Source organism: Tachyglossus aculeatus, chromosome 27 (assembly GCF_015852505.1).
Source record: "Tachyglossus aculeatus isolate mTacAcu1 chromosome 27, mTacAcu1.pri, whole genome shotgun sequence".
NCBI lineage: Eukaryota > Metazoa > Chordata > Mammalia > Monotremata > Tachyglossidae > Tachyglossus > Tachyglossus aculeatus.
The window spans coordinates 1,300,656-1,325,000 of NC_052092.1; the positions used below are offsets into that span (position 1 = coordinate 1,300,656).

General features: G+C 53.8%; 2 protein-coding genes across 5 annotated transcripts in view; one reads left to right on the plus strand and one right to left on the minus strand.

Moving 5' to 3' along the window:
- Positions 1 to 2,255: 2,255 nt before the first annotated feature.
- On the minus strand, positions 2,256 to 11,942 carry STPG3 (sperm-tail PG-rich repeat containing 3). Of its 3 annotated transcripts, none has more exons than XM_038768038.1 (7): positions 11,809 to 11,942; positions 9,859 to 9,989; positions 7,242 to 7,379; positions 5,853 to 5,929; positions 2,806 to 2,917; positions 2,530 to 2,628; positions 2,256 to 2,450 (listed from the first exon to the last, which is right to left on the minus strand). In XM_038768038.1, the coding sequence occupies exons 1-7, from the start codon at positions 11,907 to 11,909 to the stop codon at positions 2,314 to 2,316; spliced, it is 795 nt and encodes a 264-aa protein (XP_038623966.1). In that variant the 5' UTR covers positions 11,910 to 11,942; the 3' UTR covers positions 2,256 to 2,313. The 3 variants fall into 3 exon arrangements, with proteins under 3 accessions (XP_038623966.1, XP_038623965.1, XP_038623967.1); XM_038768037.1 differs by having other exon boundaries at positions 2,530 to 2,640; XM_038768039.1 differs by lacking the exon at positions 2,530 to 2,628.
- Positions 11,943 to 14,457: 2,515 nt separating this feature from the next.
- Positions 14,458 to 24,345, plus strand: part of FAM166A (family with sequence similarity 166 member A) — a 21,320-nt gene continuing 11,432 nt past the window's right edge. For both annotated transcript variants that reach the window (XM_038767718.1, XM_038767719.1), the window contains exons 1-4: positions 14,458 to 14,541; positions 17,009 to 17,223; positions 19,707 to 19,957; positions 22,698 to 22,824. In XM_038767718.1, the coding sequence (XP_038623646.1) occupies positions 14,486 to 14,541; positions 17,009 to 17,223; positions 19,707 to 19,957; positions 22,698 to 22,824 (649 nt within the window). In that variant the 5' untranslated portion in view covers positions 14,458 to 14,485. The remainder of the gene's footprint in view (positions 14,542 to 17,008; positions 17,224 to 19,706; positions 19,958 to 22,697; positions 22,825 to 24,345) is intronic.

Genomic DNA, 24,345 nt, shown 5'->3' on the forward strand with positions numbered 1-24,345 from the left:
GCCCCGTCCTATCAGAGGCGGCCATCTCGTTGCCCCTCCCCTTTTCCGCCGCCCGCCCAATCAGACGAGCCGCTGGAGGCCCCGCCCCTTTCTGGAGGTACCGCCCCATCAGAGGCGGCCTGCTCGAGTCCCCGCCCCTTTTCCGCGGCCCGCCCAATCAGACGAGCCGCTGGGGGCCCCGCCCCTTTCCCAGGCCCCGCCCCCTTCGGAGGCAGCGTGGCTCAGTGGGAAGAGCCCGGGCTTTGGAGTCGGAGGTCAGAGGTTCGAATCCCGGTTCCCCCCCTGGTCAGCTGGGTGAGTTTGGGCCAGTCACTTCACTTCTCTGGGCCTCAGTCCCCTCATCTTTAAAATGGGGATGAAGACTGTGAGCCCCCACGTAGCACAACCTGATCACCTTGTAATCTCCCCAGCGCTTAGATCATAGTAAGCGCTCAATAAATGCCATTATTATTATTATTATTATTATTATTATTATTATTATTAACTCCCGAGGCCACGCCCCCTGTTCAGGACACGCCCTTTCTGGGGCCCCTCTCATTTCCCGAGGCTCCGCCCCTATCGGACGAGCCGTCGGAGGCCCCGCCCCTTTCCCGGGGCCCCGCCCCCTTCTAAGGTCACGCCCCCCTTTCCGATGCCCCAAATTACCAGGCCCCGCCCCCTCATGGGGGACGGCCCCTTTCTCGGGCCCCGCCCAATCGGACGTGTCGATAGAGGCCCCGCCCTTTTCCCATGCCCCGCCCCCTTTCCCGAGGCCCCGCCCAATCTGACGTGTCGTTAGAGGCCCCGCCCCTTTCCCGAGGCCCCGCCCCTATCAGACGGGCCGTTGGGGGCTCCCCTTCTGAGGCCTCCTCCCCTTTCCCGGGCCCTGCCCCCTTCCGCGGCCCTGTCCACCTCCCGAGGCCACGACCCCTTCTGAAAACCAGCCCCTTTCACAGGCCACGCCCATGACTGACGCCCCGCCCATCTCCCGGGGCCCCTCCCTATCGCAGGCCCCCGCCCCTTCTGAGGACCTGTCCGTCTCCCGCGGCCCCGCCCACTGTCCGGGCCCCGCCCCCTTCCGAGGCCCCTCCCCTTTCGCATGCCACGCCCACTTCCGGCGCCCTGCCCCTATCAGGCGAGTCGCTGGGCCCCGCCCCTTTCCCGGGCCCCGCCCCCTTCCACTGCCCTGTCTACCTCCCGAGGCCACGACCCCTTCTGAAACCCCTCCCCTTTCACAGGCCCCGCCCACGGCTGGCGCCCCGCCCTATCGGACGAGCCGTTGGCGGCCCCTCCCCTTTCTGAGGCCCCCGCCCCTTCTGAGGGGCCTGTCCGTCTCCCGCGGCCACGCCCACTGTCCGGGCCCCGCCCCCTTCTGAGGCCCCGCCCCTTCCCCAGGCCATGCCCACTTCCGGCGCCCTGCCCTATCGGACGCGTCGTTGGGTCCCGCTCCCTTCTGAAACCCCGCCCCTTCCCAGGCCACGCCCTCTTTCCGACGCCCCGCCCCCTTCTTAAAGCCCCGCCCCCTCCATCTACTCATTCATTCAATCCGTCCTCCAATCCTATTTCTTGAGCACTGATGCTAAGCCCGCTCCCTCCCCGCGTCCCTCAGCTCTTTGCGGGCAGGGGCTGGGTCTCCCCGAGCGCTTAGTACAGCGCTGCGCACGTAGGAAGCGCCCAGTTGTAGCAATGAATGAATAATGGGGGGCAAAGCAGTGGGTGCAGACCACTCCCCCCGGGCCCGCCCCCCCACCCCAGCTGGAGGCCCTTGGGTGGAGATGTAGAGGACGCCCATTCTGGGAGAAGGGTGGGACCCTTGGCTGGAGGAGTGGGAGCCGCCTGCCTGGTACCCAGGGGTGAAGGGGGTCCCTGGGCCTGGGATAGTAACAGTAAGAATAATGGCATTCATTAAGCCCTTACTATGATGATGATGATGGCATTTGTTAAGACTGTGAGCCCACTGTTGGGTAGGGACCGTCTCTATATGTTGCCAACTTGTACTTCCCAAGCGCTTAGTCCAGTGCTCTGCACACAGTAAGCGCTCAATAAGTACGATTGATTGATTGATTGATGAGGGAACTGAGGCCCAGAGAAGCGAAGCGACTTGCCCAAGGTCACCCAGCCGACGTGTGGCGGCGCCGGGATTAGAACCCACGACCTCTGACTCCCAAGCCCGGGCTCTTTCCGCCGAGCCCCGCTGCTTCCCTGACGGAGGGAGAGTTGGGGGCCTCCCTCCGCGTGCCCGTGGAGCCCAAAGGCCGGAAGGAGAGCGGGACAAATTGGTATTCTCCCGGTTGGGGTGGGGAAGGGGAGATGGGGGTCCCAAAAGGCTCCCCGTTACAGAGTGCAGAAGGGTCCGGTGTCGTGTCTCTTGTGTCGGCGGACTCCTTGGATGAGGATGCCCGGCGCCCAGGCGAAGCGGGAGGACCTGCGCGTCTCCCTCAGTGTGTAAGCCCCAGGGCCGGGGGTCAAGCCTGCGGGATGGGTATTTGGGGGGTCAGACCCTCCACGCTGCCCACAAACAGCCGCCCCCCGGGCTGGAAGTCACCTCACCTGAGTTGGCCCAGGCCTGGGAGTGGAGGCTCATGGAGGAGGTCCACGGGTGGGCATGCAGGGACCGGTAGCCGGGGTCCACGTTATACGCGTTGGGGCCTGGCACGGACTCTGCCGGGGAAGGGGCAGGGGTGGGGGGCCCAAAGGCGGGGTGCTGGGGCCGCGGTCAGGGCCGCTGGGGGCTGGGAGGAGGAGAGGGCGGGTGGGGTGGGGTGCGGGGGCAGAGTCGGGGAGGAAAGATGAGGAGGGGGTGGCAGGGAGCCCCGCGGCCCTCACCGGGAGGGATGGGGGGCAGTCGCCGGCCGAAGCTGTGGCCCACGGGGTGGGCTTGGGTAGGCCGCTGGGAGGCCCGGCCGGGCACCTGGGCCGGCTGAAACGCGGGCGGCTGCTGTGGACAGAAGAAAAAGGATCTCAGGCTCCAGTTGGGGCCTACCTGCCGGGGAAGATGGCATTTGTTAATAATAATAATAATAATGATGACATTTATTAAGCGCTTACTATGTGCAAAGCACTGTTCTAATTGCTGGGGGGAATACAGGATGATCAGGTTGTCCCACGTGGGGCTCACAGTCTTCATCCCCATTTTCCAGATGAGGGAACTGAGGCCCAGAGAAGTGACTTGCCCAAAGTCACACAGCTGACAAGCGGCGGAGCAGGGACTTGAACCCGTGGCCTCTGACTCCAAAGCCCGGGCTCTTTCCCACTGAGCCACGCTGCTTCTCTAAGCACCTACTAATAATAATGATGGTATTTGTTAAGCGCTTACTATGTGCAAAGCACTGTTCTAAGCGCTGGGGGGTGATACAAGGTGATCAGATTGTCCCACGGGGGGCTCACAGTCTTCATCCCCATTTTACAGATGAGGGAACTGAGGCCCAGAGAAGTGAAGTGACTTGCCCAAAGTCACCCAGCTGACAAGCGGCGGAGCCGGGACTTGAACCCATGACCTCTGACTCCAAAGCCCGGGCTCTTTCCCACTGAGCCACGCTGCTTCTCTAAGCACCTACTAATAACAATGATGGTATTTGTTAAGCGCTTACTATGCGCAAAGCGCTGTTCTAAGCGCTGGGGAGCGATACAAGGTGATGAGGTTGTCCCATGGGGGACTCACAGTCCATTTTACAGATGAGGGAACTGAGGCTCAGAGAAGTGAAGTGACTTGCCCCTCCAGTTGGGGCCTACCTGCCGGGGAAGATGGCGTTTGTTAAGCACCTACTAATAATAATGATGGTATTTGTTAAGCGCTTACTATGTGCAAAGCGCTGTTCTAAGCGCTTGGGGGGCGATACAAGGTGATGAGGTTGTTCCATGGGGGACTCACAGTCCATTTTACAGATGAGGGAACTGAGGCTCAGAGAAGTGAAGTGACTTGCCCCTCCAGTTGGGGCCTACCTGCCGGGGAAGATGGCGTTTGTTCAGCACCTACTAATAATAAAGATGGTATTTGTTAAGCGCTTACTATGAGCAAAGCACTGTTCTAAGTGCTGGGGGGGTGATACAAGGTGATGAGGTTGTCCCATGGGGGACTCACAGTCTTCATCCCCATTTTACAGATGAGGGAACTGAGGCTCAGAGAAGTGAAGTGACTTGCCCCTCCAGTTGGGGCCTACCTGCCGGGGAAGATGGCGTTTGTTAAGCACCTACTAATAATAATGATGGTATTTGTTAAGCGCTTACTATGCACAAAGCACTGTTCTAAGCGCTGGGGGAGTGATACAAGGTGATGAGGTTGTCCCATGGGGGACTCACAGTCTTCATCCCCATTTTACAGATGAGGTCACTGAGGCTCAGACAGGTGAAGTGACTTGCCCCTCCAGTTGGGGCCTACCTGCTGGGGAAGATGGCATTTGTTAAGCACCTACTAATAATAATGATGGTATTTGTTAAGCGCTTACTATGTGCAAAGCGCTGTTCTAAGCGCTGGGGGGGCGATACAAGGTGATGAGGGACTCACAGTCCATTTTACAGATGAGGGAACTGAGGCTCAGAGAAGTGAACTGACTTGCCCAAGGTCTCACAGCAGACATGTGGCGGAGCCGGGATTCGAACCCATGACCTCTGACTCCAAAGCCCGGGCTCTTTCCACTGAGCCACGCTGCTTCCCTACTATGTGCCGAGCGCCGTTCTAAGCGCTGGGGAGGTTACAAGGTGATCAGGTTGGCCCACGGGAGGCTCACAGTCTTCATCCCCCTTTGAACCGAGGCTCAGAGAAGTCACCCAGCTGACAGTTGGCGGAGCCGGGATTTGAACTCAGGACCTCTGACCCCAAAGCCCGGGCTCTTTCCACTGAGCCACGCTGCTTCTCCTGCTGCAGAGGGGCAGCCCCCCCAAACAGTCTCGCGCACAAGCGGCGTAGAGCCTGGGAGCCAGAAGGGACCCAGTTTCCGTGAGCCCGCCGTTGGGTAGGGACTGTCTCTAGATGTTGCCAACTTGGACTTCCCAAGCGCTCAGTCCGGTGCTCTGCACACTGTAAGCGCTCAATAAATACGATTGATTGATTGATTGATCTGCTGTGTGACCGTGGGCCGGTCACTTCACTTCTCTGGGCCTCATTGCCGCAGTTGGAAAGTGGAGGCGAAGACTGGGAGCCGGATGAGGTGGGTCCAACTGTGTCCCCCAGCGCTTAGGTCAGCGCCGGGCACATAGCGAGCGCTTCGTGTTATGGAAAACACCACGGGCACACACGCCAGCCTGAGGACCAATCAATCAATCAATCAATCGTATTTATTGAGCGCTTACTGTGTGCAGAGCACTGGACTAAGCGCTTGACGGAGGGCAGAGTCGACGGGATGGACAAGGAAGCCGAGCAGCGAGCCCCACTTTCCGGACCCCGCTGGCCCTCCTGGGCCACCTGGGTCTGGGGGAGATCAGCGGGTAGCCACCCCCGGGATCGCGGGGGGCATCATCATCATCATCATCAATCGTATTTATTGAGCGCTTACTATGTGCAGAGCACTGGACTAAGCGCTTGGGAAGTACAAATTGGCAACATATAGAGACAGTCCCTACGCAACAGTGGGCTCACAGTCTAAAAGGGGGAAGACAGAGAACAAAACCAAACTACTAACACAATAAAATAAATAGGATAGATATGTACAAGTAAAATAAATAAATAAATAGAGTAATAAATCTGTACAAACATATATCCATATATACAGGTGCTGTGGGGAAGGGAAGGAGGTAAGATGGGGGGGATGGAGAGGGGGATGAGGGGGAGAGGAAGGAAGGGGCTCAGTCTGGGAAGGCCTCCTGGAGGAGGTGAGCTCTCAGCAGGGCCTTGAAGGGAGGAAGAGAGCGAGATTGGCAGAGCCGACGCGGCTTACCTGGTTCTTGGCGATCAAGTTCACCTTGCGAGTGAACGGATTCTTGTTTTGGCACCCAAAGCAGTGCCCGCCGCCATCTGAGGGAGCAGAGCGGGGGCCGGACTGGAGTCGGAGAATCCGAGGCCCAACTGGGACTACCCCGGCCTGGACCCACTTGGGGGGCATTGAGGACACACACCCCCCCGCCCCGGGCAGATTTCCCCCCCACTTCTGCTCCCGCTCCGAATCCCGTCCCCTGACACCTCCACATCCTTTTAGACTGTGAGCCCACTGTTGGGTAGGGACCGTCTCTATATGTTGCTAATTTGGACTTCCCAAGCGCTTAGTCCAGTGCTCTGCACACAGTAAGCGCTCCATAAATACGATTGATCGATTCTAGACTGTGAGCCCACTGTTGGGTAGGGACCGTCTCTAGATGTTGCCAACTTGGACTTCCCAAGCGCTTAGTCCAGTGCTCTAAACACAGTAAGCGCTCAATAAATACGATTGATTGATTGATTGATTCTAGACTGTGAGCCCACTGTTGAGTAGGGACCATCTCTAGATGTTGCCAACTTGGACTTCCCAAGCGCTTAGTGCAGTGCTCTGCACACAGTAAGCGCTCAATAAATACGATTAATTGATTGATTGATTGATTCTAGACTGTGAGCCCACTGTTGGGTAGGGACTGTCTCTAGATGTTGCCAACTTGGACTTCCCAAGCGCTTAGTCCAGTGCTCTGCACACAGTAAGCGCTTAATAAATATGATTGATTGATTGGTAGGTACTTCCCCTGGCACGAGATGCCCCCGTCCAGGGGCAGCCCCCTCCCCGCCTCGGGTGAGGAAACCCCCAATCATCATCAATCATATTTATTGAGCGCTTACTATGTGCAGAGCACTGTACTAAGCACTTGGGAAGTACAGATTGGCAGCATATAGAGACAGTCCCTACCCAACAGTGGGCTCACAATCCGGCCGAGAGTCAGGGGGCGGCCCAGGATGCTCGGCCCAGAGCTGGAGGTCATCATCATCATCATCAATCGTATTTATTGAGCGCTTACTATGTGCAGAGCACTGGACTAAGCGCTTGGGAAGTACAAACTGGCAACATATAGAGACAGTCCCTGCCCAACATTGGGCTCACAGTCTAAAAGGGGGAGACAGAGAACAAAACCAAACATACTAACAAAATAAAATAAATAGAATAGATATGTACAAGTAAAATAAATAGAGTAATAAATATGTACAAACATCTATCCATATATCCAGGTGCTGTGGGGAAGGGAAGGAGGTAAGATGGGGGGATGGAGAGGGGGATGAGGGGGAGAGGAAGGAAGGGGCTCAGTCTGGGAAGGCCTCCTGGAGGAGGTGAGCTCTCAGCAGGACGGGATGGCAAGGATGCGGGTACCTCTGCGGGGCATCCGGGCCCTGGGAGCGCGATGCTTTTGGAGCCCCCAATTCCCGGCCAGAGCCGGGTAGTGAGCCGGGCCTGGGGCTTCGGGATCCGTGAGCCGTGGTGGGCGGCATTCCAAGGCTTCCCGGAAGGCTGAGGGACGGCAGAATCATAATAAGAAAAATTGGGCTATTTTTATTATTATTAATAATAATAATAATGGCATTTATTAAGCGCTTACTACATGCAAAGCACTGTTCTAAGCACCGGGGAAGTTACAAGGCGATCAGGTTGTCCCCACAGAGGGGCTCACAGTCTTAATCTCCATTTTACAGACGAGGGAACTGAGGCCCAGAGAAGTGAAGTGACTTGCCCAAAGTCACACAGCAGATAGGTGGCAGAGCCGGGATTTGAACCCATGACCTCTGACTCCAAAGCCCGGGCTCTTTCCACTGAGCCACGCTGCTTCTCTATTAAGCGCTTACTATGTGCCAGAGTGGGGGAGCTGATAGAAGGTCCGTCGGGTGGGCCACGGCCCCCGTCCCACATGGGGCTCACAGTCTTCATCATCATCATCATCATCAATCGTATTTATCGAGCGCTTACTGTGTGCAGAGCACTGTACTAAGCGCTTGGGAAGTACAAGTTGGCAACATATAGAGACAGTCCCTACCCAACAGTGGGCTCACAGTCTAAAAATGGAGAAGCTGCTGTGGCTCGGTGGAAAGGGCCTGGGCTTTGGAGTCAGAAGTCAGAGGTTCAAATCCCGGCTCTGCCAACTGTCGGCTGGGTGACTTTGGGCAAGTCACTTCACTTCTCTGGGCCTCAGTTCCCTCATCTGGAAAATGGGGATTAAAAGTGTGAGCCCCCCATGGGACGAACTGATAACCCTGATCCTGTACCCTGTATGTAGAGAAGCAGCGTGGCTCAGTGGAAAGAGCCCGGGCTTTGGAGTCAGAGGTCGTGGGTTCAAACCCCGGCTCTGCCAATTGTCAGCTGTGTGACTTTGGGCAAGTCACTTCACTTCTCTGGGCCTCAGTGACCTCATCTGTAAAATGGGGATGAAGACTGTGAGCCCCCCATGGGACAACCTGATCACCTTGTAACCTCCCCAGTGCTTAGAACAGTGCTTGGCACATAGTAAGCGCTTAATAAATGCCATCGTTATCATTATTACAGTCTAGAGGAGGAGATTGGGCGGCCTGAGGGCAAGTCACCTCACTTCTCTGCGCCTCAGTTCCCTCATCTGTAAAATGGGGATGAAGACTGTGAGCCCCCCGTGGGACAGCTTGATCACCTTGTAACCTCCCCAGCGCTTAGAACAGTGCTTGGCACATAGTAAGCGCTTAATAAATGCCATCGTTATCATTATTACAGTCTAGAGGAGGAGATTGGGCGGCCTGAGGGCAAGTCACCTCACTTCTCTGCGCCTCAGTTCCCTCCTCTGTAAAATGGGGATGAAGACTGTGAGCCCCCCGTGGGACAGCTTGATCACCTTGTAACCTCCCCAGCGCTTAGAACAGTGCTTGGCACATAGTAAGCGCTTAATAAATGCCATCGTTATCATTATTACAGTCTAGAGGAGGAGATTGGGCGGCCTGAGGGCAAGTCACCTCACTTTTCTGCGCCTCAGTTCCCTCATCTGTAAAATGGGGATGAAGACTGTGAGCCCCCCGTGGGACAGCTTGATCACCTTGTAACCTCCCCAGCGCTTAGAACAGTGCTTGGCACATAGTAAGCGCTTAATAAATGCCATCATTACCATTATTACAGTCTAGAGGAGGGGATTGGGCGGCCTGAGGGCAAGTCACCTCACTTCTCTGTGCCTCAATGACCTCATCTGTAAAATGGGGATGAAGACTGTGAGCCCCCCGTGGGACAGCCTGATCACCTTGTAACCTCCCCAGCGCTTAGAACAGTGCTTGGCACATAGTAAGTGCTTAATAAATGCCATCATTATCATTATTACAGTCTAGAGGAGGAGATTGGGCAGCCTGAGGGCAAGTCACCTCACTTCTCTGTGCCTCAGTGACCTCATCTGTAAAATGGGGATGAAGACTGTGAGCCCCCCGTGGGACAGCTTGATCACCTTGTAACCTCCCCAGCGCTTAGAACAGTGCTTGGCACATAGTAAGCGCTTAATAAATGCCATCATTACCATTATTACAGTCTAGAGGAGGAGATTGGGCGGCCTGAGGGCAAGTCGCCTCAGTTCCCTCATCTGTAAAATGGGGATAAAGACTGTGAGCCCCCGTGGGACAGCCTGATCACCTCGTAACCTGAACAGCGTTTTCATTCATTCATTCATTCATTGTCGTATTTATTGAGCACTTACTGTGTGCAGAGCACTGTACTAAGCGCTTGGGAAGTCCAAGTTGGCAACATAGTAAGTTTTGCAGTTTTGCACATGGTCCAAGTTTTGCGCATAGTAAGCGCTTAAGAAATGCCATTGTTATTTATTGTTCTTATTATCTACCCCAGTGCTTGGTACAAAGCAAGTGCTTAACAAATGCTATTATTATTTATTGTTATTATTATCTACCCCAGTGCTTGGCACAAAGGAAGCGCTTAACAAATACTATTATTATTATCATTATTATTATTATTATTATTATTATTAATTATTACTCACTGAGTTGTTGCCTGGTCTGGGCCTTGAGGGAATTCCACTTCTGGCAGTAGTCAAGCACTGGACACTTGGAGCCCACGCTCAGGCTCGGGGCCGGCAGAGCCAAAGGGCTATCAGCACATCCCAGCTGGGGCCTGGGAGGGTGTGGGAGACGGGGAGAGATAGCCATGAGGAGGAGGAGGAGGAGCAGCGTGACTCAGTGGAAAGAGCCCGGGCTTTGGAGTCACAGGTCGTGGGTTCAAATCCCGACTCAGCTGGGTGACTCTGGACAAGTCACTTCACTCCTCTGGGCCTCAGTTCCCTCATCTGGAAAATGGGGATGAAGACTGTGAGCCTCACCTGATCACCTTGTAACCTCCCCAGCGCTTAGAACAGTGCTTGGCACATAGTAAGCACTTAATTCATGCCATTATTGTTATTATTATTATCATTATTATTTATCATTATTATGACGATTGCCCGGAGACATGGCGGCACCCTCTGGACCATTCAGTTAACCAACCTGCTGTGTGACCTTGGGTGAGTCGCTTCACTTCTCTGGGCCTTGGTTCCCTCATCTGAAAAATGGGGATTGAGATGGAGAGCCCCATGTGGGACAGGGCAATCATTCAGTTATATGTTGTATGTTGCCAACTTGTACTTCCCAAGCGCTTAGTACAGTGCTCTGCACACAGTAAGCGCTCAATAAATACGATTGATTGATTGAGTTAACCAACCTGCTGTGCGACCTTGGGTGAGTCACTTCACTTCTCTGGGCCTCGGTTCCCTCATCTGAAAAATGGGGATTGAGACGGAGAGCCCCGTGTGGGACAGGGACTGTATCCAACCCTGTTTACTTGTGTAGTAATAATAATGATGGCATTTATTAAGCGCTTACTATGTGCAAAGCACTGTTCTAAACGCTGGGGAGGTTACAAGGTGATCAGGTTGTCCCACGGGGGGCTCACAGTATAGACATATATCAATAATATATTAATATATATTATATAAATAACATGATAATAATATAATTATAATATATAATAATATATTAACATATATTATTATTAATAATAATGACATTTATTAAGCACTTACTATGTGCAAAGCACTGTTCTAAGCACGGGGGAGGTTACAAGGTGATCAGGTTGTCCCACGGGGGGCTCACAGTATAGACATATAATAATAATAATAATAACATTTATTAAGTGCTTCCCATGTGCCAAGCACTGTTCTAAGCACCGGGGAGGTTACAAGGTGATCAGGTTGTCCCACGGGGGGCTCACAGTATAGACATATAATAATAATAATAATAATAATAATAATAATAATAATAATGACATTTATTAAGCACTTCCCATGTACCAAGCACTGTTCTAAGCACCGGGGAGGTTACAAGGTGATCAGGTTGGCCCACGGGGGGCTCACAGTATAGACATATAATAATAATAATGACATTTATTAAGCGCTTCCCATGTGCCAAGCACTGTTCTAAGCGCCAGGGAGGTTACAAGGTGATCAGGTTGGCCCACGGGGGGCTCACAGTATAGACATATAATAATAATAATAATAATGACATTTATTAAGCGCTTCCCATGTGCCAAGCACTGTTCTAAGCGCTGGGGAGCTTACAAGGAGATCACGTTGTCCCACGGGGGGCTCCCAGTATAGACATATAATAATAATAATGACATTTATTAAGCGCTTCCCATGTGCCAAGCCCTGTTGTAAGCACTGAGGGGGATACAATGTGATCAAGTTGTCCCACGTGGGGCTCACAGTCTTCATCCCCATTTTTACAGATGAGGGAACTGAGGCTCAGAGAAGTGAAGCGACTTGCCCAGGGTCACACAGCAGACTGGTGGTGGGGCCGGGATTCGAACCCACGACCTCTGACTCCAAAGGCCGGGCTCTTTCCACCGAGCCACGCTGCTTCTCTCGCCCCCAGCCCGGAGTCACGGAAGAGGCCCTCACCCGCAGGGTCGAAACGGGGGCTGCCGCCCATATTTCCAGTGCTGTCCTCCATTGATGTAATAATTTGCCAAAAACTTGACAACTTTTTGGTCGAAATTCATCGGGCGTGGAATGACGAGGCCCCCCCAGGTGGGCCGGCCGCCTTCGTGTTCTTCTCTTGGTGACTTCCAAGTGACATCACAAGCAGCCCCCGGCCTGTCAGGCAACCAATCCTGTTTCCCGAGCGCTTACTGTGTGCGGAACACTGTACTAAGCGCTTGGGAGAGCACAACACAACAACGGACACGTGCCCTGCCCACGACGGGCTTACAGTCCGGAGGGAGAGGCAGGCAGGAATAGAAACAAAATACCAAGTGGTGTGGGGCTGGGATGGGGGGGATGATCAATCAATCAATCAATCAATCGTATTTATTGAGCGCTTACTGTGTGCACAGCACTGTACTAAGCGCTCGGGAAGTACAAGTCGGCAACACATAGAGGCGGTCCCGACCCAACAGCGGGCTCACAGTCTAGGGATGGTGATGATTAGAGAAGCAGCGTGGCTCAGTGGAAAGAGCCCGGGCTTTGGAGTCAGAGGTCATGGGTTCAAATCCCGGCCCCACCAACTGTCAGCTGGGTGGCTTTGGGCAAGTCACTTCGCTTCTCTGGGCCTCAGTGACCTCATCTGCCAAAGGGTAATAAAGATTGTGAGCCCCTCATGGGACAACCTGATCACCTTGTAACCTCCCCGGCGCTTAGAACAGTGCTTTGCACATAGTAAGCGCTTAATAAATGTCATCATCATCATCATCATCATAATGATGGTATTTGTTAAGCGCTTACTATGTGCAAAGCACTGTTCTAAGCACAGGGGAGGTTAACAAGGTGATCAGGTTGTCCCACGGTGGGCTCACAGTCTTAATCCCCATTTTCCAGGTGAGGTCACTGAGGCCCAGAGAAGTGAAGTGACTTGCCCAAAGTCACACAGCTGACAAGTGGCGGAGCCGGGATTTGAACCCACGACCTCTGACTCCAAAGCCCGGGTTGTTTCCACTGAGCCTGTGAGCCCCCCGTGGGACAACCTGATCACCTTGTAACCTCCCCAGCGCTTAGAACAGTGCTTTGCACATAGTAAGCGCTTAATAAATGCCACCATCATCATCATCATAATAATAATGATGGTATTTGTTAAGCACTTACTATGTGCAAAGCACTGTTCTAAGCGCTGGGGAGGTTAACAAGGTGATCAGGTTGTCCCACAGTGGGCTCACAGTCTTCATCCCCATTTTCCAGATGAGGTCACTGAGGCCCAGAGAAGTGAAGTGACTTGCCCAAAGTCACACAGCTGACAAGTGGCGGAGCCGGGATTTGAACCCACGCCCTCTGACTCCAAAGCCCGGGTTGTTTCCACTGAGCCTGTGAGCCCCCCGTGGGACAACCTGATCACCTTGTAACCTCCCCAGCGCTTAGAACAGTGCTTGGCACATAGTAAGCGCTTAATAAATGGCATCATTATTATTATTGAGTGCTTACCATATTCGGATCACTGTAATAAGCGCTTGGGAGAGTCCAATACTACAAAATGAGTTGCCACGTTCCCTGCCTGTAACCAGCTTACATAGAGTAAGCGCTTAATGAATAGGATTATTGATAATGAAATGGAGATTTGTCATGCCATGTATATACGTTTGTACGTATTTATTAATCTATTTATTTTACTTGTACATATTTATTCTCTTTATTTTATTTTGTTAATATGTTTTGTTTTGTTGTTTCGTTGTCTGCCTCCCCCTTCTAGACTGTGAGCCCGCTGCTAGGTGGGGACCGTCTCTCTATGTTGCCAACTTGGACTTCCCAAGCGCTCAGTCCAGTGCTCCGCACACAGTAAGCGCTCAATAAATACGATTGATTGAATGAATGAATGAATGCCTCCCACATGGGACAAGAATTGGGTCCAGTCTCCCCCAGCTCTTAGCATTATGCCTGGCCCAAAGTGAGAGCTGAACAAATATCGCCGTGGCTCGGTGGAAGGAGCCCGGGCTTTGGAGTCAGAGGTCGTGGGTTCAAATCCCGACTCCACCAATTGTCAGCTGGGTGACTTTGGGCAAGTCACTTCACTTCTCTGGGCCTCAGTTCCCTCATCTGTCAAATGGGGATGAAGACTGTGAGCCCCACGAGGGACAACCTGATCACCTTGTAGCCTCCCCAGCGCTTAGAACAGTGCTTTGCACATAGTAAGCGCTTAATAAATGCCATTATTATTATTATTATTGCTATTAGGCTGAATGAGTGTGGGCTGGGACATGGACACGGCTATCCTCCTCCTCCTTCTTTCATTCATTCATTCAGTCCTTTATTGAGCGCTTACTGTGTGCAAAGCACTGTACTAAGCGCTCAGGGGCTTCCAAGGGCTGGGGTGAGCGAATCAGAGTGATCACGGCTGAATGGTTCGTGGGGCTAATTGGGGACGGACCCCCGCCTCGAGTTGGGGGCAGGACTCCTGACAGGGGCCGAAGAGGGGTCCGCCGGTCCAGGGAAAGGGCAGCTCCGGTCCCCCAGCCCCCTTTCACAATGGTTGTCATGGAGATGGGCCTCCTGGCTGGGCAGGGGGCCACCAGGAGGCTTGGGGAGGGGGCCGGGAGGGGCTGACGGGGGCCGGGGCGCAGCCGGGCCCGGCACAGAAGGCCTCAGGACCACCATGACAACACCACAGATTGACCATCTCCTCAACCCGGAGCCTCACTACATCCCGGGGTGAGAGGGACCCTGGAGAAGGGAGGCAGGGGGGAGGTTGAGGCCCGGGGGGTGAGAAGGACCCTGGAGAAGGGAGGCAGGGGGAGGTTGAGGCCCGGGGGGTGAGAGGGACCCTGGAGAAGGGAGGCAGGGGGAAAGGTGAGGCCCTGGGGGTGAGAAGAACCCTGGAGAAGGGAGGCAGGGGGATGTTGAGGCCCAGGGGGTGAGAAGGACCCTGGAGAAGGAAGGAAGGGAGGAAGTTGAGGCCCGGGGGGTGAGAAGGACCTTGGAGAAGGGAGGCAGGGGGGAAGTTGAGGCCCTGGGGGTGAGAAGGACCCTGGAGAAGGGAGGCAGGGGGGAAGTTGAGGCCCAGGGGGTGAGAAGGACCCTGGAGAAGGGAGGCAGGGGGAAGTTGAGGCCCTGGGGGTGAGAAGGACCCTGGAGAAGGGAGGTAGGGGGAAGTTGAGGCCCAGGGGGTGAGAAGGACCCTGGAGAAGGGAGGCGGGAGGAAGTTGAGGCCCAGGGGGTGAGAAGGACCCTGGAGAAGGGAGGCAGGGGGGACGCTGAGGCCCAGGGGGTGAGAAGGACCCTGGAGAAGGGAGGCAAGGGGCATGCTGAGGCCCGAGGGGTGAGAAGGACCCTGGAGAAGGGAGGCAGGGGGGACGTTGAGGCCCGGGGATGAGAAGGACCCTGGTGAAGGGAGGCAGGGGGGACGTTGAGGCCCTAGGGGTGAGAAGGACCCTGGAGAAGGGAGGCATGGTGAAGTTGAGGCCCCGGGGGGTGAGAAGGACCCTGGAGAAGGGAGGGAGGGGGGAAGTTGAGGCCCGAAGGGTGAGAAGGACCCTGGAGAAGGGAGGCCAGGGGGACGTTGAGGCCCGAGGGGTGAGAAAGGACCCTGGAGAAGGGAGGCAGGGGGAGGTTGAAGCCCTAGGGGGTGAGAAGGACCCTGGAGAAGGGAGGCAGGGGGGACATTGAGGCCCGAGGGGTGAGAAGGACCCTGGAGAAGGGAGGCAGGGGGGAAGTTGAGGCGCAGAGGTAAGAAGAACCCTGGAGAAGGGAGGCAGGGGCTATTGAGGACCCTGGAGAAGGGAGGCAGGGGGAGGTTGAGATGGAGAGCGGGGCATTCTGGGAGAGATAATAATAATAATGATAATGGCATTTATTACTATTACTATGTGCAAGGCACTGTTCTAAGCACTAGAGAGGTTATAAGGTGATCAGGTTGTCCCATGGGGGGCTCACAGTCTTCATCCCCATTTTCCAGATGAGGTAACTGAGGCCCAGAGAAGTGAAGTGGCTTGCCCAAAGTCACACAGCTGACAAGTGGCAGAGCCGGGATTTGAAGAATAATAATAATAATAATAATGGCATTTATTAAGCGCTTACTATGTGCAAGGCACTGTTCTAAGCACTGGGGAGGTTACAAGGTAATCAAGTTGTCCCACGGAGGGCTCACAGTCTTCAGCCCCATTTTATAGATGAGGTAACTGAGGCCCAGAGAAGTGAAGTGACTGGCCCAAAGTCACCCAGCTGACAAGTGGCAGAGCCGGGATTTGAACCCGTGACCTCTGACTCCAAAGCCCGGGCTCTTTCCACTGAGCCACGCTGCTTCTCCAGAGAGATGTGTCTGAGCAGTCGCTCTGGGTGGGAGACGACGCGACGGCAAAAGACGAGACCCCGGCGCTTAGAACGTAGTAAGCGCTTAACGAGTACCCTGATTATTGAGAAGCAGCGTGGCTCAGTGGAAAGAGCCCGGGCTTGGGAGGCAGAGGTCATGGGTTCTAATCCCCGCTCTGCCACTTATCAGCTGTGCGACTTTGGGCCAGTCACTTCACTTCTCTGGGCCTCAGTGACCTCATCTGGAAAATGGGGATGAAGGCTGTGAGCCCCACGTGGGACAACCTGAATTCTTGTATCCCCCAGTGCTTAGAACAGTGCTTGGCTCATAGTAAGCGCCTAACAAATGCCATCGTTATTAATATGAAGCAGCGTGGCTCAGTGGAAAGAGCCCGGGTTTGGGAGTCAGAAGTCGTGGGTTCTAATCCCGGCTCTGCCGCTTGTCAGCTGGGTGACTGTGGGCAAGTCGCTTCACTTCTCTGGGCCTCGGTTCCCTCATCTGTAAAATGGGGATGAAGACTGTGAGCCCCATGGGGGACAACCTGATCACCTTGTATCCTCCCCAGTGCTTAGAACAGTGCTTGGCACGTATTAAGCGCTTAATAAATGCCATCATTATTATTATTCTCTGGGCCTCGGTGACCTCATCTGTAAAATGGGGATGAAGACTGTGAGCCCCATGGGGGACAACCTGATCACCTTGTATCCTCCCCAGCGCTTAGAACAGTGCTTGGCACGTAGTAAGCGCTTAACAAATGCCATCATGATTATTATTATTATTATTATCTAATTATTATTAGAGTCTGTGTGCCTCCCTCCTGCCCCTCCCCATCCTGACATGCCCCCTCTCTCTCTCCTCGCCCCCCGACAGCTACACTGGCTTCTACCCTCAGCTTCACTACCAGCTGGGGCAGACATACGGGAAGACCACAGCCCGGCTGCTGGCCGATCCGACGGGATCGAAGAAATCCCGCAGCCTGCTCTCTCCGCTCGCCAAACCCAAATTCCCCGAGGGCCTGAGCCAGGAGAAGCCCCCGGACCCTGGGGATATGGATCTGCACCAGGCCTACGTCCCCCATTACACCGGTGAGGACCGCGGAGAAGGGAGGCGGGGGGAAACTGAGGCCTTAGGGGTGAGAAGGACCCTGGAGAAGGGAGGCGGGGGGAAACCGAGGCCTTAGGGGTGAGAGGGACCCTGGAGAAGGGAGGCAGGGGGAGGTTGAGGCCTGGAGGGGGAGAAGGAGCCCGGAGAAGGGAGGCAGGGGGAAACTGAGGCCTTAGGGGTGAGAAGGACCCTGGAGAAGGGAGGCAGGGGGAGGTTGAGGCCCGGAGGGGGAGAAGGAGCCCGGAGAAGGGAGGCAGGGGGAAACTGAGGCCTTAGGGGTGAGAAGGACCCTGGAGAAGGGAGGCAGGGGGAGGTTGAGGCCCGGAGGGGGAGAAGGACCCCAGAGAAGGGAGGCAGGGGGAAACTGAGGCCTTAGGGGTGAGAAGGACCCTGGAGAAGGGAGGCAGGGGAAGGTTGAGGCCCGGAGGGGGAGAAGGACCCTGGAGAAGGGAGGCAGGGGGAAACTGAGGCCTTAGGGGTGAGAAGGACCCTGGAGAAGGGAGGCAGGGGGAGGTTGAGGCCCGGAGGGGGAGAAGGAGCCCGGAGAAGGGAGGCGGGGGAAACTGAGGCCTTAGGGGTGAGAAGGACCCTGGAGAAGGGAGGCAGGGGGAAACTGAGGCCTTAGGGGTGAGAGGGACCCTGGAGAAGGGAGGCAGGGGGAGGTTGAGGCCCGGAGGGGGAGAAGGACCCTGGAGAAGGGAGGCAGGGGGAAACTGAGGCCTTAGGGGTGAGAAGGACCCTGGAGAAGGGAGGCAGGGGGAGGTTGAGGCCCGGAGGGGGAGAAGGAGCCCGGAGAAGGGAGGCAGGGGAAACTGAGGCCTTAGGGGTGAGAAGGACCCTGGAGAAGGGAGGCAGGAGGGGAATTGACCCGCTGCCACTAATAATAATAAAAATAATAATGTTATTTAATAATAATAATAATAAGGATGATGATGGCATTTGTTAAGCGCTTACTATGTGCCGAGCAGTGTTCTAAGCGCCGGGGAGGTTACAAGGTGATCAGGGTGTCCCACGGGGGGCTCACAGTCTTAATCCCCATTTTACAGATGAGGTAACTGAGGCACAGAGAATCAATCAATCGTATTTATTGAGCGCTTACTGTGTGCAGAGCGCTGTACTAAGCGCTTGGAAGTCCAAGTTGGCAACATATAGAGACAGCCCCTACCCAGCGGTGGGCTCACAGTCTAAAAGGGGGAGACAGAGAACAAAACCAAACATACTAACAAAATAAAATAAATAGAATAGATATGTACAAGTAAAATAAATAAATAGAGTAATAAATATGTACAAACATATATCCATATATCCAGGTGCTGTGGGGAAGGGAAGGAGGTAAGATGGGGACGAGGGGGAGAGGAAGGAAGGGGCTCAGTCTGGGAAGGCCTCCTGGAGGAGGTGAGCTCTCAGTAGGGCCTAATGATGGACATAGAGCTATATAGAGCTATTTGGAGGCCCGTCTCCATGTTTTGTTGCCCGTCTCCCCCTTCTAGACCGTGAGTCCGTCGTCGGGTCGACGTCGCCGACCCGGACTTCCCAAGCGCTTAGTCCAGCGCTCTGCTTCCGATATCACGGGAGTCACGCTGGACCCCCGGGAGAGGTGCATTGTCGGAAGAGAATTCCCTAATCCCGCTTGTCATAGTCACTCCAAAACGTGAGGTGGAAACATGCAGTATTAGGAGAAACGACCGTAGTCTCCCCCTTCTAGCCTGCGAGCCCGCTGTTGGGTAGGGACCGTCTCTAGATGTTGCCAACTTGGACTTCCCAAGCGCTTAGTCCGGCGCTCTGCTTTCGATATCACGGGAGTCACGCTGGACCCCCGGGAGATGTGCATTGTCGGAAGAGAATTCCCTAATCCCGCTTGTCATAAGTCACTCCAAAACGTGAGGTGGAAACATGCAGTATTAGGAGAAACGACCGTAGTCTCCCCCTTCTAGCCTGCGAGCCCGCTGTTGGGTAGGGACCGTCTCTAGATGTTGCCAACTTGGACTTCCCAAGCGCTTAGTCCGGCGCTCTGCTTTCGATATCACGGGAGTCACGCTGGACCCCCGGGAGATGTGCATTGTCGGAAGAGAATTCCCTAATCCCGCTTGTCATAAGTCACTCCAAAACATGAGGTGGAAACATGCAGTATTAGAAGAAATGACCGTAGTCTCCCCCTTCTAGACCGTGAGCCCGCTGTTGGGTAGGGACCGTCTCTGGATGTTGCCAACTTGGACTTCCCAAGCGCTTAGTCCAGCGCTCTGCACACAGGAATCACTCGATAAATCCGATTGATTGATTGATTGCCCAGAGTAAGCGCTCCATCGTCATCATCAATCGTATTTATTGAGCGCTTCCTGTGTGCAGAGCGCTGGACTAAGCGCTTGGGAAGTCCAAGTTGGCAACATCTAGAGCCGGTCCCATAAATCCGACGGATGGAAGGCGTGACCTCGCTGTGTCTCCGTGCGTTTGTGTGTCTCTCCAGGGTTCAAGCCTCACAGGGACTTCCGAGTGGCAGGGCGCTACTGCCCGCCGGGCACGGCGCCGCACCGCGGGACGGGGGCCACCTGGGACCTGCCGTCGACGGGCATCATGCCGTACCCGCCCTACCCACCGTGCCCCCCGGCCCGTCCGGGAGACCCCCGTGCCCTCGGCCACCCGGGCTTCAGGCTGGCCTGGGGGGAAGCAGCTTGGCAGCAGGCCGCCCTCCCTCCCGCAGTCCCTGGCCCGCCTCAGGTAGGGCCGGGCCGTGACCTCTGACCCCCGAACCTTGACCCGTCTCCTCCGAGAGGCCTTCCCTGACGGCGCCCTCCTTTCCCCCCGGCTCCCTTCCGCGTCGCCCCGGCCCCACACCGCTCAGGTCCGGACCTGTTCTCTCTATTAATAATAATAATGGTATTTGTTAAGCGCTTACTATGTGCCGGGGACTGTCCCGCGTGGGGCTCCGTCTTCATTCCCATTTTCCGGATGAGGGAACTGAAGCCCAGAGAAGCCAAGTGACTTGCCCAAGGTCATCTCTATTAATAATAATGGTATTTGTTAAGCGCTTACTATGTGCCGGGGAGGATCAGATTGTCCCGCGTGGGGCTCCATCTTCATTCCCATTTTCCAGATGAGGGAACTGAAGCCCAGAGAAGCCAAGTGACTTGCCCAAGGTCATCTCTATTAATAATAATGGTATTTGTTAAGCGCTTACTATGTGCTGGGGAGGATCAGGCTGTCCCGCGTGGGGCTCCGTCTTCATTCCCATTTTCCGGATGAGGGAACTGAAGCCCAGAGAAGCCAAGTGACTTGCCCAAGGTCATCTCTATTAATAATAATGACATTCGTTAAGTGCTTACTATAATAATAATGATGGCATTTATTAAGCGCTTACTATGTGCAAAGCACTGTTCTAAGCGCTGAATGTGCTGGGGAGGATCAGATGGTCCCGCGTGGGGCTCCATCTTCATTCCCATTTTCCGGATGAGGGAACTGAAGCCCAGAGAAGCCAAGTGACTTGCCCAAGGTCATCTCTATTCATAATAATGGTATTTGTTAAGCGCTTACTATGTGGACTTCCCAATTGCTTAGTAAAGTGCTCTGCACACAGTAAGCACTCAATAAATATGATTGAATGAATGAATGAATGCTGGGGAAGATCAGATTGTCCCGCGTGGGGCTCCGTCTTCATTCCCATTTTCCGGATGAGGGAACTGAAGCCCAGAGAAGCCAAGTGACTTGCCCAAGGTCATCTCTATTCATAATAATGGTATTTGTTAAACTCTTACTATGTGCTGGGGAGGATCAGACTGTTCCGCGTGGGGCTCCGTCTTCATTCCCATTTTCCAGATGAGGGAACTGAAGCCCAGAGAAGCCAAGTGACTTGCCCAAGGTCATCTCTATTAATAGTAATGGTATTTGTTAAGCGCTTACTATGTGCTGGGGAGGATCAGATTGTCCCACGTGGGGCTCCGTCTTCATTCCCATTTTATGGATGAGGGAACTGAAGCCCAGAGAAGCCAAGTGACTTGCCCAAGGTCATCTCTATTCATAATAATGGTATTTGTTAAGCGCTTACTATGTGGACTTCCCAATTGCTTAGTAAAGTGCTCTGCACACAGTAAGCACTCAATAAATATGATTGAATGAATGAATGAATGCTGGGGAAGATCAGATTGTCCCGCGTGGGGCTCCATCTTCATTCCCATTTTCCAGATGAGGGAACTGAAGCCCAGAGAAGCCAAGTGACTTGCCCAAGGTCATCTCTATTAATAATAATGGTATTTGTTAAGCGCTTACTATGTGCTGGGGAGGATCAGATTGTCCCGCGTGGGGCTCCGTCTTCATTCCCATTTTCCAGATGAGGGAACCGAAGCCCAGAGAGGCCAAGTGAACTTGCCCAAGGTCATCTCTATTCATAATAATGGTATTTGTTAAACACTTACTATGTGCTGGGGAGGATCAGACTGTCCCGCGTGGGGCTCCGTCTTCATTCCCATTTTCCGGATGAGGGAACTGAAGCCCAGAGAAGCCAAGTGACTTGCCCAAGGTCATCTCTATTAATAATAATGGTATTTGTTAAGCGCTTACTATGTGCCGGGGAGGATCAGACTGTCCCGCGTGGGGCTCAGTCTTCATTCCCATTTTCCAGATGAGGGAACTGAAGCACAGAGAAGCCAAGTAACTTGCCCAAGGTCACACAGCTAAGTGGTGGAGATGGGATTTGAACCCGTGACCTCTGACTCCCAAGCCCGGGCTCTTTCCACTGAGCCACACTGCTTCTCCAGTGCAGTGCCCGTGTCCCCCTCCGATAATCATTCATTCAGTCGTATTGATTGAGCGCTTACTGTGTGCAGAGCACTGTAAGCCCAAGCCCGGGCTCTAACAATAATAATAATAATAATAATGATGGCATTTATTAAGCGCTTACTATGTGCAGAGCACTGTTCTAAGCGCTGGGGAGGTTACAAGGTGATCAAGTTGCCCCACGTGGGGCTCACAGCCTTCATCCCCATTTTCCAGATGAGGTCACTGAGGCGCGGAGAAGTGAAGCGACTTGCCCAAGGTCACACAGCAGACGGGGGCAGAGCCGGGATTTGAACCCACGACCTCTGACTCCAAAGCCTGGGCTCTTTCCACTGAGCCACGCTGCTTCTCTAGCCAGTAGGCCGTGCCGCTTCCCGAAGGATGGTCCCGGAGGATGTTGGGAAAGCCGCTTGCCCTTCCCGCCGCCATCGTCTTCTCCTCCCCTGCCCGTCAATCAATCAATCGTATTTATTGAGCGCTTACTGTGTGCAGAGCACTGTACTAAGCGCTTGGGAAGTCCAAGTTGGCAACATATAGAGACGGTCCCTACCCAACAGTGGGCTCAACTCTACCTCTGAATCAGTTTTTCCCGGCCTTCCCGCCTCGGCGGACTCTCCCCTCTCCCCTTTCCGCCCCATTCCCGTCGTGGGGGACCCACTTCCCACCCGCCTTGCCTCCCGGCCTCTAGTTCCAGCACTTCCGGAGGGACGAATATCCCGTCCGGAGCCCTCGGACGGAGCCCCTGGACATCGGCAAGTTCCAAAGGCTTCCCAAACTGGACGGGCCCAACCTGATCCAGCGCAAGGCCATCTCAGGTGGGTGAGAACCACCGCTAATGATAATAATTATCCTTAGGGTTATCATTAAGGTACGTGCTAAGCGCTCACCTTGTGCCAAACGCTGTTCTGAGCGCTTAGGCTGGACGCTCAGCCCCTCAGGGGGCTCCCAGTCTCCATTTTTAAGTCACTGAGGCGCAGAGAAGTTAAACGACTCGCCCAAGGTCACGCAGGAGACGAGAAGGGGGAGCCGGGAATAGACCCCAGATCGATCGATCAATCAATCGGATTTATTGAGCGCTTACTGTGTGCAGAGCACAGGACTAAGCGCTTGGGAAGTACAATAAGCGCTTACGATGTGCAAAGCATTCATTCATTCGTTCAATCGGATTTATTGAGCGCTTACTGTGTGCAGAGCACTGGACTAAGCGCTTGGGAAGTACAGTAAGCGCTCACGATGTGCAAAGCATTCATTCATTCATTCAGTCGGATTTATTGAGCGCTTACAGTGTGCAGAGCACCGGACTAAGCGCTTGGGAAGTACAATAAGCGCTTACGATGTGCAAAGCATTCATTCAATCGTATTTATTGTGCGCTTACAGTGTGCAGAGCACTGGACTAAGCGCTTGGGAAGTACAGTAAGCGCTTACAATGTGCAAAGCATTCATTCATTCATTCAGTCATATTTATTGAGCACTTACTGTGTGCACAGCACTGGACTAAGCGCTTGGGAAGTACAATAAGCGCTTACCATGTGCAAAGCATTCATTCGTTCATTCAATTGTATTTATTAAGTGCTTACTGTGTGCAGAGCACTGGACTAAGTGCTTGGGAAGTACAATAAGCACTTATGATGTGCAAAGCATTCATTCATTCGTTCAATCGGATTTATTGAGCGCTTACTGTGTGCAGAGCACTGGACTAAGCACTTGGGAAGTACAGTAAGCGCTCACGATGTGCAAAGCATTCATTCATTCATTCAGTCGGATTTATTGAGCGCTTACAGTGTGCAGAGCACTGGACTAAGCGCTTGGGAAGTGCAATAAGCGCTTACGATGTGCAAAGCATTCATTCAATCGTATTTATTGTGCGCTTACAGTGTGCAGAGCACTGGACTAAGCGCTTGGGAAGTACAGTAAGCGCTTACAATGTGCAAAGCATTCATTCATTCAGTCAGTCATATTTATTGAGCACTTACTGTGTGCACAGCACTGGACTAAGCGCTTGGGAAGTACAATAAGCGCTTACCATGTGCAAAGCATTCATTCGTTCATTCAATTGTATTTATTAAGTGCTTACCGTGTGCAGAGCACTGGACTAAGCGCTTGGGAAGTACAATAAGCGCTTATGATGTGCAAAGCATTTGTTCATTCGTTCCATCGGATTTATTGAGCGCTTACTGTGTGCAGAGCACTGTACTAAGCGCTTGGGAAGTCCAAGTTGGCAACTGATAGAGATGGTCCCTACCCAACAGTGGGCTCACAGGCTATTGGGGGAGACTCCTCCATCTCCTGTCCCCTGCATGACTTTGGGCCAGCTAAAGGGAAGGCCTCACCGTCC

Bases quoted from the DNA above. Each gene is read 5' to 3' on its own strand.
- STPG3 (XM_038768037.1), bottom strand. From the start codon at position 11,909: ATGAATTTCGACCAAAAAGTTGTCAAGTTTTTGGCAAATTATTACATC. The intron at 7,380-9,858 runs GTGAGTAATAAT...GCCGTCCCTCAG, and splicing joins CCAGACCAGGCAACAACTCA to CCTTCCGGGAAGCCTTGGAA. The intron at 2,451-2,529 runs GTGAGGTGACTT...CCCATCCCGCAG, and splicing joins CCAGGCCTGGGCCAACTCAG to GCTTGACCCCCGGCCCTGGG.